At 41.3% G+C, this 14,995-nt stretch overlaps 1 protein-coding gene across 1 annotated transcript in view; it reads left to right on the forward strand.

The window, feature by feature from the left end:
* Positions 1-14,676, forward strand: part of LOC145397647 (limbic system-associated membrane protein-like) — a 91,502-nt gene extending 76,826 nt beyond the window's left edge. The window contains exon 10 of the mRNA XM_080270687.1: positions 14,627-14,676. Coding sequence (XP_080126813.1) covers positions 14,627-14,676 — 50 coding nt within the window. The remainder of the gene's footprint in view (positions 1-14,626) is intronic.
* The last annotated feature ends 319 nt before the right edge of the window (positions 14,677-14,995 follow it).

A 14,995-nucleotide genomic window follows, 5' to 3' on the forward strand; every position in this document is an offset into this window, starting at 1 on the left:
TTACGGCAGATGAATGAGGAATTTATCGGCAAACAAGGCACACCATTCAACAACAACAAAGAAATCTTCACTATAACTAGCGTCTCTTTCACTATTAATCAAACGTTCACAATCTAAACTTCAACCTCAACTTACTCTGTAATCTTTAAATACCTCTTACTTGATATTAAAAACACCATATTATTACGGATGAGTGGGGAATTTCACGATAAACACAAAACACCCAGCAACAACAAAAATGGCCGCCATCACTTGCGTCTATTTATTTCGTCATTTTCACTATTAACCAAACACTCACAACCTAAATTAACCCCTCAAGTTACACTCTGATCTTTAAATACCTCTTATCTGTTACTAAAAACGCCATATTACGGTGGATGAATGAGGAATATCACGATAAACAAAGCACACCACACAACAAACAAATCTTCACTATAACTTGAATTCCTTCATTTCACCATTTCCACCATGAATCAAGCACTCACAGCTTAAATTACCTCGTCACGTTATTCTCTGATCTTTGAATACTTCTTATCTCATACTCAAAACGCCGTATTACAACGGATGACTGGGAGATTTCACGATAAACACGAAACAGGAACACAATGCAAGAACAACAATGAAATCTCCGGCATCGCATGCGTTTCTTTATTTCACCATTTTCACTATTAATCAAGATCTCACAGCCTAAATTACCCCCTCAACTTACTCTCTAACCTTTACATACCTCTTATCTGATATTAAAAATACCATCTTACAACGGATGAATGGGCAATATCATGATAAACACAGAACACCGCCCATCAACAAACAACACACACAAGATGGCGTCCCCTGTACCGCACACTTTATCTCGCCGTATTTACCATTAATCAAGCACCTGCCATCAAAATTATCACCTCCAATTACGCTCTAGCATCTAAATATCCCTTACCTTATTGCAGAAGCTCCGTATTGAGGCGGATGGTCGGTGAATTTCGCGATATGGTTGGGATATGACACAGATTCAATGTAAACAATATGGCGCCGCGGGGTACTGGAAGGAGTGCTTGCTGCCTCGGGGGTATCGCTTAGCCCCGCCCATCTGTTACGTTATTGGCCGTTTCATGTTAAATCTCACTCGTTTAAATCTCCCTTGTTTAAATACCTAGCTTAAATCCCTCTAGCTGGAGTAAGCGCGTATTAAAAGGACTGAATGACTGCAATTAAAGGATTTGTGAGGCGAGGCTGTGAAAGGTAAATAGAGAAGGAGAAAATGAATGATCGGAAAATATGATGGTCACCTGCTCGCCCTCCCACCTTCCCCCACACTCCCCCCCTCCCTCACCCCTCCCCTCCCCCTCTCTTGCTCTTCCTCCCTCCCTCCTCTCCTCTGCCTGCTTCTCTTGCATTCCTCCATCTCTTTCTATATAACACACTACAGTAATCTCGTATTGAAGAGAAATAAATGAACACTGACATATTAGTACACCTTGAGAGAGAAAAAAATGGTGAGAAAATAGATGATCTTAAAACTGAGACGTAACACACGGGCTCTTCCTTCCTTCCTCTCTTTTCTTTCCCTCCCCCACCCCCCTTTTCTCTCCCCTCCCCCACCCCGTACCCCTTCTCTCTCCTTCTCCCCTCCCGCCCTCCACACCTGCCTGCAGTCACAACACGTATAGATTGTTTTACTAACTTACAGGAGAAAAGCAAGGTGTTACAAGGGAAATAAAGAGCTAAAGAAAAGGTGTTAAGGAGTCCCCCACCCTACCTGGAATACGGGATGTGCACATGCTTTGACCTAAACACACACACACACACACACACACACACACGGTAGAGGTGCACGTGGGCTTCTTACCTACCTGTGCAGGTGTGTTTGCGCAGGTATAAGCTCATTAAATCCAGGTAGTCCATAATATCTTTATTCCTGTTACTACCAGGAGACATTTACTGAACTATGGAAGCATTTCTAGTAGTGGAGAGGCCAATGAAATTTTTATCTAACTTCTCCAGTGTAAAATATGAAATGTGGCGTCGGGGTGAAGGGGTTATTCGAAAAAAATAAAAGTATGGAGAAATGTTTATAAAAATAAATTTGGTAGAGAGCACCGTAAGGGAAAATTTTCACTTTCATACAATATAGATAATTACTGAGAAAGAAGCTCCTCGCGGCCCTATCGGACCGCTCAGCACTTGCTCAGATAAGATGGCAAAGATTTATGCGTCAACGAGGGAGTAACTGGGGGTCAAAACAACTCTTTTAAAAATGTCATTCAACATGGACTTGCAACGAGGCCATCTGTGACTCAATTGCAACCATCTTTTTCCCAGTTTCGGCTGCGCTACACACACACACACACACACACACACACACACACACACACACACACACACACACACACAATTATAGCATATAGGATTATTATCACACAAGAAAACGAAAAACATTAATTTAACCCCATCAGCCCAAAGACAATTTTCGGCTCGTGTTTTCTACCAGTGGGCGATTTTTTTTTTTCTGGTAGAATTTAAAATCAGTTACATATATGGATTGGATTTTTTTTAGTACAAATTAAAGTTTCTTCTCTAAATAGAATAAATCGTCGTGCTGGAGAGAGAGAGAGAGAGAGAGAGAGAGAGAGAGAGAGAGAGAGAGAGAGAGAGAGAGAGAGAGAGAGAGAGACATTGTGTATGTGTTCCATTAAATCAACAGACACTAGGGACGGATACACATCACGGAAACAGAGCACCTGTGTGTGTGTGTGTGTGTGTGTGTGTGTGTGTGTGTGTGTGTGTGTGTGTGTGTGTGTGTGTGTGTGTGTGTGTAAGTATTTATGTGAATGAATGTATGTATGCATGTACGTATGTATGATTGTATTAGGGTATGTATACTTGTCCTTCATGTACGTATGTATGTAAGTATATGCATGCATTTATGTAAAAGAGCGTGTGTACTTTGTGTGTGCATATTTTACACATGTGTATGTATGTTGGTAGACAGGTTGGTAGGTATGCATGCAGGCAGGTAGGTAGGTAGGTCGATAGGTGGATGGGTAGGTAGGCAGGTAGGTAGGTAGGCAGGTCGGTAGGTATTCAGGTGTGTAGGCAGGTAGGTAGGTAATCAGGTAGGTAGGCAGGTAGGTAAGTATATATGTATGTATGTATGTATGTATGTATGTATGTATGTATGTATATGTGTACCAAAGCCTGTGTACATGTGCTTAGATGTGGGCGGTGGTATAAACGCCAACTTTGTAACTTCATTATTATAATTATTATTATTATTATTATTATTACGCCCTTCAGCTGCTCCTGGCCAAGGCAATTTATTTAAGACTTGGTTCTGCTGACGAGGACTCTCTCTCTCTCTCTCTCCTTTTCTCCTCCCCTTCTCTCCTTCCCTCCTTCCCCCTCCTCTCCCTCTCTCTCTCTCCTTCGCCAGCGTGGGAGGATGAGAGGTGTCGAGAGGGATTGCAGAGGAGGGAAGAAACTCTGGAAAATATTCTGAACGCCAAAATAAACTCTGTGTGTGTGTGTGTGTGTGTGTGTGTGTGTGTGTGTGTGTGTGTGTGTGTGTGTGTGTGTGTGTGTGTGTGTGTGTGTGTGTGTGTGTGTGTGTGTGTGTGTGTGTGTGTGTGTGTGTGTGTGTGTGTGTGTGTGTTATTTTGCATATCACACCATAACTCTCCTGTATATAATTTCTTTCATTTTAAAATCTACACAGCTTCCTTCAATAACATAAAGAATAATGAAGCAATCTCAGAATAAATCGCTACGGAAAAAGTGTTAGGGAGAACTCCATGCCACCAAAGCCCCGGTCTTTAGATCACTCAGTGTGGAGTTGTTTGAAGGGATGATGGATGTTGTAAAAATGGGGATTTGAGAGAAAGAGAGAGAGAGAGAGAGAGAGAATATCGAGGAAAAAGGTTGGTGGGGTGTTGCTGTGTGTGTGTGTGTGTGTGTGTGTGAGAGAGAGAGAGAGAGAGAGAGAGAATGATGATCTGAGGGAAAGTGTCTGGAGTAAATGGAGAAAAGAGACTGACTAGGAGAGTACGAGTGGAGAGTGAGAGACTGACTAGGAGAGTACGAGTGGAGAGTGAGAGACTGACTAGGAGAGTACGAGTGGAGAGTGAGAGACTGACTAGGAGAGTCAGTGGATAACAGTGACTGACTAGGAGAGTGAGTGGACAACAGAGACTGACTAGGAGAGTACGAGTGGAAAGAGACCGAGTAGGAGAGTACGAGTGGAGAGTGAGAGACTGACTAGGAGAGTACGAGTGGAGAGTGAGCGACTGACTAGGAGAGTACGTTGTGTTTACCCTTAAAGACTGAAAGAAAACGTAAGGAAATTAAAGAAAACGATTTATTTCAGCACAAACTTTGGTATATAGAAAGTTTAAAAATTTCTCCGATTAGCGGAAAAAAAAAAAAAAAGGTGAATTAATTTTTGTACAGAGTTTATTGCAATAATTTGACACCTATATTTACTCATTTATTTATTTATTTATTTATTTATTTACTGAGACTTGTAATTGTGTAGCTAAATGTTTATAATTGTGCCTCTGTGAATCATATGCAGTCAGGATTCCGCGGGCTTGAATGGTGAATGGATGAGTGTGTGGCCCATTTCCCAGTTGATTAGTTCTCTCTCTACCCTATTCTTTCCTTACCTACCTTTTTCTACCCTACTTCACCCTACCTGCCTGTGCGAAAAAGGAGGGATGGCTGAGAATGAGAGACTGACTTGGAGAGAGGTGAAGAGGGGAGGGGTAGACCGAGGAGGGGTGGGGTGGAGACAATGAAGAATGAGAAACTGACTAGGAGTGTATGTGAGTGAGGTGGAGGGGGGGAGGGAGACCAAGGAGGTGATGGAGGGATGCGATGGAAAAAAATGGAGAATGAGAGACTGACTTCGAGAGGTTTAGAGGAAAAAATAGGTAACAGGTAGACATAATAAGAGGCAAGAGGTATTACTGAGAGAGAGAGAGAGAGAGAGAGAGAGAATTTAAGAGCTGACAGAAATTGGCTATCTAAGGAATTCATGGCCTTTTAAATAATTCTCTCTCTCTCTCTCTCTCTCTCTCTCTCTCTCTCAAAACCATTAAAAGTTTCAAGACCGTAATGATGTCACTTCAGATGTATAATTGGTATACACACACACACACACACACACACACACACACACACACACACACACACACACACACACACACACACACACACACACACACACACACACACACACACACACACACTCAGACACAGACTTCTTGAGTTATTTTACACACACACACACACACACAGTCACACACACACACACACACACACACACACACACACACACACATACACACACACACACACACACACACACACACACACACACACACACACACACACACACATAATCAGACACAGACTTCTTGAGTTATTTTACACATACACACACACAGTCACATACACACACACACACACACACCATACATGTGTACGTAATCCGGAATGGGGGCAGGAATTATTCAAGGCAACTGTACATCTGAGTTGCATCGAATATTGCATGTTCAATTTGCAAATCCAATGAGACAACTGCATGCTTAACAAACTTGACCCCCATGTTGCAAAGGGCTGGAGTGCAGGATAGTTTACCGATGAGAGTTTATATTGCATTTGTATCATCATTATCATCATCATCATCATTATTATTATTATTATTATTATTATCATCAGCACCATTAACATCATCATCATCATCATAATTATTATCATTGTCACTGTTATTATTATTATCATTATCATCATTATCATCATAAACATCATCGTCATCATCATCATCATCATTATCATTCTATAGCAAGGGACTAAACTTGAGAGAGAGAGAGAGAGAGAGAGAGAGAGAGAGAGAGAGAGAGAGAGAGAGAGAGAGAGAGAGAGGAATCTAATATTAATGTTGATTTGCAATTGCAGAGGCGCATTTGCATAGGTGAGATGATTGACCCCCGGTTGCATACACCTGTATTGCAACACACTTTACCTGTGCACTCTAAGGTTTATCTATTTTATCTATCTGCCTATCTATCTGTCTGTCTATCAATATCTATCCGTCTATCTATCCATCCACCTATACCTACATTTATGTCTATCTAACGATCTATATCCGTCTATTTAACTGTGTGTGTGTATGTTTGTGAGAGAGAGAGAAAAATGGTAGGTGTGAAAAAGAGGGAAAGGGGAAAGAAAGGAGGAAAGTAAGAATAGTAGGAAGGAAAGAGGGAGAGAAGGAGGAAGGGAGAGGAGGAGGAGGAGGGGCGAGAAAAGAGGGGGGAAGGAGGAGGAAGAAGAGAGAAGAGGAAATGGAGAAAGCACACTTCTTGGCAAGGACTTAGAGAGAGACAGAGAGAGAATATAGTTACATGAAGTTACGTTTTATTCTCTCTCTCTCTCTCTCTCTCTAATACATTATTCCCAATACTATATGTCAATGAAGATCACCAAATGTCATCAAAGGTCACAAAAGTTCAAAAAAATTGTCAAAGTTCAGAATAGATAGATAGATAGATAGATAGAGAGAGAGAGAGAGAGAGAGAGAGAGAGAGAGAGAGAGAGAGAGAGACTAGTTAAGTATGATGGATGGACACACACACACACACACACACACACACACACAGGATCAATACACACATGAGCAAGCTACCAATTGTAACACGCACGCAGATGTAGTCTCGCAGAAATCCACACACACACACACACACACACACACACACACACACACACACACACACACACACACGAGGTAGTTAAAGCAGTAATGTAGGCTACACAGGACACTCATACATATACATAGGTACACATGGATGGTATCTCTCTCTCTCTCTCTCTCTCTCTCTAAGAACACATACATAACACAGGCATGCACAGACGGTCATAAACTCTCTCTCTCTCTCTCTCTCTCTCTCTCTCTCTCTCTCTCTCTCTCAAAAAATCCCCCCAAATCCCCTAAAAAAAATATATATAGTAAAAAAATCACCCAAAAATCGCCATAAATAAATCACCTTCAATTTACCCTTTTTCAAAAATTTACTGGAGGTGTTCTTCGCGGTCAGAGAGAGAGAGAGAGAGAGAGAGAGAGAGAGAGAGAGGTGAAAGAAAATAAAGAGAGTGAGAAAAGAGCTACAGGAGGATTTCTATTTTATTTTTCTCTCTTGGGTTATCACCAGTTTTTCTCTCTCGTCTAAAAAATAGGAAACGAAAAAAGAAAGCGCTAGATTTTTTTTGGGGGGGTGCTTCCAAATTATTCTCTTTCTCGTAAAAAAACAGAATAAATAAATAAAAAGGTTTGGCCATGTGGAGAGGATGGAGGGTGAAAGACTGACGAAGAGAGTGTATGTGAGTGAGGTGGAGGGGGAAAGAGGGAGGGGGAGGCCGAGGATGAGATGGAGAGATGGGGTGGAGAGGTATATGAGAGAGGGGGGGGTGAGTTGGGAGCAGGGGAGTGAAATGGCGGGGGACAGGGCGACTTGGAGGCGATTTGTTTGTGGCCACCCCAAACGGGATTGAGGCGTCTGGCAATAGATAGATAGATAGATAGATATTTTTTCTTGTCCTATTACCAATTTATTTTCTTCCTCGTCCAAGTAAAAGATAAAAGAGATATATATATTTTTTCTTTGATCTACCCCATCTTTATTTTCTTTCTCGTCCAAAAAAAAAAGGGAAATGAAAAAACTAGGTATTTTCCGTGGACTATCACTAAACTTTTTTCCTTCTCGATAGAAAATTAAAAAAATGAATTAGATTTTCTCCTCAGACTTACTACCAATTTATTTTCATTTTCGTAAAAAATTAAAAAGGAAAGAGGTAGAACTTTTTCCTTGATCTACGCCAGTTTTATTCTCTTTCTCGTCCAAAAAAAATTATATATTCTCCTTGGGCAATCATTAAACTATTTTCATTCGTCCAAAAATATAAAGAAAAAATTGAGCTAGATTTTTTTGCTTGGGCTTACCACCAATTTATTTTTAATTTTAGTAGAAAAAAAGAGAGAAAAAGGTGATAGATTTTTTCCTCATCTACCAATAAGTTTTTTTTCATTCAAGTAAAAAATAATAATAATAAAGAAGAAAAGAGCTACATTTTTTTCCTTGATCCAATACCAAACTATTTTCATTCTTGTGCAGAAAAAGAAAAAAAGAAACAAAGGCCTCTAGTGAATGTGCAAATTTCGAAAAAAAAGAAACAAAGGCCTTTACTAGGTGTCTATATTTCGAAAAACTAAAAAAAGAAAGAGACAAAGGCTTCTAGCGAATGTGTAAATTTCAAAAAACAAAAAAGAAAGAGACAAAGGCCTTTAGCGAATGTGTAAATTTCGAAAAAAAAAAAAAAGAAACAAAGGCCTCTACTTTATGTCTACATTTCGAAACACCACCAAATACTCGGGCTGAAGGGTTGTTAAGTTGGTCCAGTTACTCGTTTTCTCCTCCTAACACCTGTTCCTTAGCGATTTAATTTTGGATATGGCTGGTTTATGTTCCTTAGCGATTTATTTTTGGATATGGCTGGTTAACAATCCCTAGCACCCGTTCCTTAGCGATTTATTTTTGGATATGACTGGTTAATAATCAATAGCACCGTTCTTGAGCGATTTATTTTTGGATATGGCTGGTTAATACTCCCTAGCACCTTTTCCTTAGCGATTTACTTTTGGATATGGCTGGTTAGTATCCTTTTCTGCGCTATTAAAAAGTATGGCGATGTTGGAAGGATTTATGTAACACAGAGCAGGCCAGTAAAAGTAAGTAAAATAAATAGCTTAGGAAAAGATGTTAGGGAGCTTCCTTAAACTGGGGTCAAGAAGTGTGATATATATTTACGAAGTTGGATCTGAGGTCAAGGAATAGATCAAGATGTGAAATAGTCAAGAGGGGAATGGAGAATGAGAGACTGACTAGGAGAGTGGGTAAAGGAGGTGTATGAGAGAGAGAGAGAGAGAGAGAGAGAGAGAGAGAGAGAGAGAGAGAGAGAGAGAGAGAGAGAAAGGAGTGGGTGGTGAGGTATGTGAGAGGGAGGGGTGCGTTTGTTCCCAGGGCAGAATGATGGTGGAAGACAGACAGACAGACAGACAGACAAATAGACATGAAGACAGACAGACAGACAGACAGACAAATAGACATGAAGACAGACAGACAGACAGACACAGAGACAGACAAACAGACAGACAGACAGTAGAGAAGTGAAAAAAAAAGGCTATATATTGAATGGATCGAGAAATATCAGGTGAGGTTAAGACAAGGGATGCTGGGGTCTCTCTCTCTCTCTCTCTCTCTCTCTCTCTCTGTCTCTCTCTCTCTCTCTCTCTCTCTTGATATTAAACACCTATACATTTTAAACAGGAATTGAACGCCAGACCCACCACCCCTCCACCCCCCACGCTTACCACTGCACCACCTCTGTCAATAAACTATACTCCTTTCACCTTAACTTGGCCCCGCTTCTCGTCCCTCTGCAGCTTATTTCACGTAGCTCAGTGGCGGAAAAAGACAATGCTACGGCTCTACATCCTCTCTATAGCACTTCTTCGTGACTAGCATCATACTCTAGTGTTAATCTGTTGCAGCTCAATGGTAGAAATGACAATACTACGGCTCTACATCCTCTCCATAGCACTTCCTCGTGACTAGCATCATAGTCTAGTGTTAATATGTTACAGCTCCGTGGCAGAAAAAGACAATACTACGGCTCTACATCCTCCTCATAGCACTTCTTCGTGACTAGCATCATATTCTAGTGTTAATCTGTTACAGCTCAGTGGTAAAGACAATACTACGGGTCTACATCCTCTCCACAGCACTTCCTCGTGACTAGCATCATATTTTAGCGTTAATCTGTTACAGCTCAATGGTAGAAATGACAATACTACGGTTCTACATCCTCTCAATAGCACTTCTTCGTGACTATCAAACGCCATTGTTAGTCTACAGTTAAAGATGAACTGGAGGAAAACAATACAACTCCATCTAATTTTCCATGGCACTTCTTCGTGACTAGCGCCATATTCTAAAGCTTAATGGGAGTAAGACAACATCTCACCATCCTATCCGCAGCACTTCTTCGTGACTAGTGCCATATTCTACTTAAAGCTCAATAGGAAAGAGACAATACAATATCCCACCACCCTACCCCAGCACTTCTTCGTGACTATCAATAAACTAAGAGGTGAGGCTCCGTTCTCTACGTTGACACTCATTAAACTTTTAGCGGTAAGCCTCGCACCCTTATTCCGGTAGACTCCATAGCACTTCTTCGTGACTAGCATTCTCTCTCCTTAAACCTCGTCCTTACCCTCTTATATATGTATTAATCTATGCCACGTATTTCAATTTCAAGGGGACAGATGTGACCTAGAAGAATTTATGAAGGAAGAAATGCCTAGAATAATTCGCTTAAGAGAATGCGTTAAGTTTACGAGAATATAAACATTGGATGGATATATCGACCATGCCTAGCCACTCCCCTAACCCTATGTGCCGCTTTCTGATTGGTCCAGCTCCCTCCCTCTCTCTCTCTCTCTCTCTCTCTCTCTCTCTCTCTCTCTCTCTCTCTCTCAATGTAAGTTTTCGTGTTTCTTCTCTCCCTGTCTCTGTCTGTCTCTCCCTCCACCCGGTCTCTCTCTCTCTCCCTCCCTCCCTCCCTCCCTCCCTCCCTCTTTCCCTCCCTCCCACTTTCCTTTCCTCCCTCCCTCCCTCCCTCCCTCCTTACGACAGAAAGCTAAGTAGGTAAGAAATGGAAAATAATTGGTTTCTCTCTCCCTCCCTCCCTTTCTCCCTCCCTCCCTCCCTCCCTCCCTCCCTCATTCTTTCCTTTTTTCCTTCCCTCCTCCCTCCCTCCTTCTTTCTTTCCTTTTTTCCTTCCTTCCTCCCTCCTTCCTTCCTTCCTTTCTTTTTCTTCCCTTCCTCCCTCTTTCCTTCCTTCCTTCCTTCCTTCTTTCTTTTTCTCTTTTTCTTTCCTTCTTACCTTCTTCCTTCCTTCTTTCTCTGTTTCTTTCCTCCTTTCCTTCCTTCCTCCCTCCCATCCTTCCCTTCTTCCTTCCTCCCTCTGTCTCCCCTTCCTGACCTACCTACATATTTATAATGAAAACTTATATAGGTAAGAAATACAGTATAATTGGTCCTCTCTCTCTCTCTCTCTCTCTCTCTCTCTCTCTCTCTCTCTATCTCTTCATACTTAACTCCCTACTCACAATAAAATATAATTGCTTTCTCAGTCCCCCCCATCTCTCTCTCCCTCTCCCCTCCCCCACCCTCCCTCCCCCTCCCTCCTTTCTCTCCCTCCTCTCTGCTTTCCCTCCTTCCCTCCCTCCCTCACCCCCTCATTCTCCCTCCCTCCCTTCCAATCTACTCACAGTTGGAAAAAAAATGTCTCTTTCCGTCTCAGTCCTTTCCCCCTTCCTCCCCTCTCCCTCCTTCTCTCCCTCCCTCCCTCCTTCTCTCCCTCCACACAGCACACCGGTCGCCAGGTAAATGCTATGCCAGTCAGTCACCCAGTCTGTTGCATACTTGACTCCTGATTGCTGCTCTGTCTCTTAGAAATTGCATCTCTTAACCCGACTGTCTCTCGAAGTTGGGAGAAAGTGAGAGAGTGAGAAAGCTTTAAATCCCACTACCTCCAGACACTTTAAAAGATTCAGTGCTCTAGAAACTTTGGATTATAAGAACAGATTAACATATCTTCACATCTATTTTAACAGTAAGTATTGTATTCATGTTAACTTTTATCTTCACTACTACAAGACTCTATTATTAAAGTAAACGAATTATTCTTAGTGACTTTGTGCTAGAGAAATTATAGACAAGATTTGAACAACAGATTTAACATTACATCCAGTATCACAGTTGGGTATATTTAATTTCTCTTTCAGGAAGTGAGAGAGAGCTTTAGAGATAGCTTTAAAAATTTACTCTTGCTCAATAAAGACGGAAGTTTTATGTACATTATTTAGCGCTACAAATACTTAGGAAGATTTTAAGAGTGTAACATTTTTTAACATGCGATTTAACCGGGAATGTTGTATTAATGTGAGCATTGATTCTAACCATAGATTAACATTTTATTACCTATATTATATTTATCAGTGAGTATATATAACTTTTAACTCTTCATACGAGTTAATAAGACTCTCTCTCTCTCTCTCTCTCTCTCTCTCTCTCTCTCTCGAATTATGCTCTTATTATTTCTTATACGATTATATTTGTCTCGCTTTACGATAAGAAAGTGAGAGAAATGTGAGACAGCTTTACTCTTTCATTCCTGCCATGGTCATGTAACTTAGGGAGAGAGAGAGAGAGAGAGAGAGAGAGAGAGAGAGAGAGAGAGAGAGAGAGAATCCCCCATACCCCGTTGGTGGTGCGTCTGGCAGTGGTCTTCGCTTTGTTTTGGTGTGTACGATATGTTGGCCAAAGTGGTGGCAGGCGACGGTATGGATTAAGGTAGATTCTCCCTAATAACACAACATTTTATTTGATTTCACTTGTTCCCACCATGACGAGACAGACAGACAGACAGATTGACAGATAGACACAGACAGACAGACAGACAGACAGACAAGTGGACAGAGAAACAGGTAGACAGAAAGACAGGTAGACAGACAGACAGACTGACAGTAGAGAGAGAGAGAGAGAGAGAGAGAGAGAGAGAGAGAGAGAAAGAGAGGGAGAGAGAGAGATAACCCCTCTCCTTCCAAAACTCTCTCCTTCCAAAATCGTCTGGAGTTAAGAATAAAAAAAAAAGAACTGGGCTGAAAGGGTTAAAATTTATGTTTCTCTACTAATTTATTTTTATTCAAGTTAGAGGTGGGAAATATGGGTGGTTGTGGTGTGGTGTGGTGTGGTGTGGTGTGGTGTGGTGTGGTGGTGATGATGATTATGATGTGGTGTGGTGTGGTGTGGTGGTGATGATGATTATGATGTGGTGTGGTGTGGTGGTGGTGTGGTGTGGTGGTGATGATGATGATAATGGTGTGGTGTTGTGTTGTGTGGTATGGTGGTGGTGGTGGTGATGATGATGATGATGATGATGATGATGATGATGATAATGATGATGACGATAATGATGATGATTTACTTATTTTTTCTAACACACAGGAGGCCAGTGCATGACAGAACGCATATGGACTGGGTAGAGGAGCGAGACAAAGAGGGCAAGATACCTGACATCAAATAAATCACAGGAGCTTGAAGAGAGAGAGAGAAAGTGTGAAAGTGAGAGAGAGGAGGGGCAGCTGGCATCACATCACCACCTCCAAGCACCTGACTTCACCTCGCTTCACCTGGCTTCGTCTTATTACATCCACCTGGCCACCTATGAGACTTCACCTGTGTGCCTTAATTAACCTCACCTGTGTGCCTTAATTAACCTCACCTGGCCTCACCTGTCCCATTAGTCCCCTTAATATACCTGTGTATTTACCTTCACTTGACTTCTCATTTAATTACATGCACTTAATCACCTCACCTGTCTCAGTAATTCCTTTCTTTTCATGCAAGGAAGAAGGAACCCAAGGCCGGAAGTTTGCAAGTCATACCTTCACCTGACATCCGGTTTATTTAATTACATCCACCTAATCACCTACCTCACCCCAATTACATCTGATTAGTCTCCCAAATATACTCTTCCTACCTACCATTTCTCCCCCTCCGTGATGTTCCATTGCACCGTAAGTGGCTATTAACAACTCATTAAGGTGCCTTTGCTTCCCCAATTAAGAAGTACACAGGAAAGATTACCACGGGCTCAGAATTTGCCTTTAAGATGTAATCTGTAAGTGGAAAGATTTTTATTTGAATGACGAAAAAAGTGGAATATATGTTTTTCTTGAGCGTTTTGTGAGCGTGCAAATTATAGAGAAAAAAGACACAAATAAAAACGAAGCTAAACAAGAAAATATATAGAAAATCAATGACAAAAACACGAAAATATAAAGGAAAAACAAAGAAAGCATAAAAATACCGATCTAAGCAAGGAAACACACAGCAAAACACATGACAAAAACAAGAAAACAAACAGAAGCTAAGCAAAAATTATGTCCTGATCTAGACAAGGAAATATGCAGCAAAACAAATCACAAAAAACAAGAAACCAAACAGAAACCAAGCACAAATCGCAGCTAAGCAAGAAAATGTAATGATAAAATAAGAACGAGAAAAGATGTCGTGAGTGAGCAGGCTGTAGATGAAGACGAAAAAATTATCGAAAAAGTGAATTTAAAAAAAAAAATGGCCTAAAGCAGAAAAGATATAACAGAAAACGAAAATTGTGCCGTAAATTTCCAAACAGCCTCAAGGGAAAAAAAAAGCAATGTGAAAAAGACTAGTAAAGAGCAGGGAAAATCTAGCCCAAAAAATAAAGGAAGAACCCAAGACTTATACCGGAAAATCCAGGGAAAAAAAAGGGAAAGATCAATCCAGGAATAAAGGAGAATAATAGATACGAGAAGGTAAGGAAGAAGGTGGGGGGGGGGGAAATAGCAAATTAAAAAAAAAAGTGACATTGAAAAAAAGAATCGTTGTTGCGTGAAATCAGATGAATTTTAGTTATGAGGTAGAAATGAGTCTCCTTGGTCACTACTCAAACTTTTCCCCTCCATCAACAGAGATAAAGGGAGTTGGGGCTCTTTGTATGAACCGATTCAACTCGCAGTAATCAGTCATGCCACAGATGCAAGTATTTAGAAGGGCATCGGGCCTGTGTCAATCCCGCTTTCCTCTGGCACACGAGAGAGAGAAGCAGGAGAGATGGGAAAGGCAGATAGGCGTTGAGAAGGACATGGAAGGCCAGACGGAGGAGGAGTACAAGAAAGACCAGATAAAAGACCAGACGAATGAGGAGTACAAAGACCACATGAAGGAGGGTCACAAGAGAGGCGAGAAGCAACAGAAACATGGCAAGGAAAGGGAGGTGCATTCAAAGACCAGGTCCAGCCTAGAAGATGAACCAAAACGTGACAGGTATCTTGAGAAAG

The sequence above is a fragment of the Coenobita brevimanus genome, chromosome 42 (assembly GCF_032717465.1).
Source record: "Coenobita brevimanus isolate Jiangsu-jjx chromosome 42, ASM3271746v2, whole genome shotgun sequence".
NCBI lineage: Eukaryota > Metazoa > Arthropoda > Malacostraca > Decapoda > Coenobitidae > Coenobita > Coenobita brevimanus.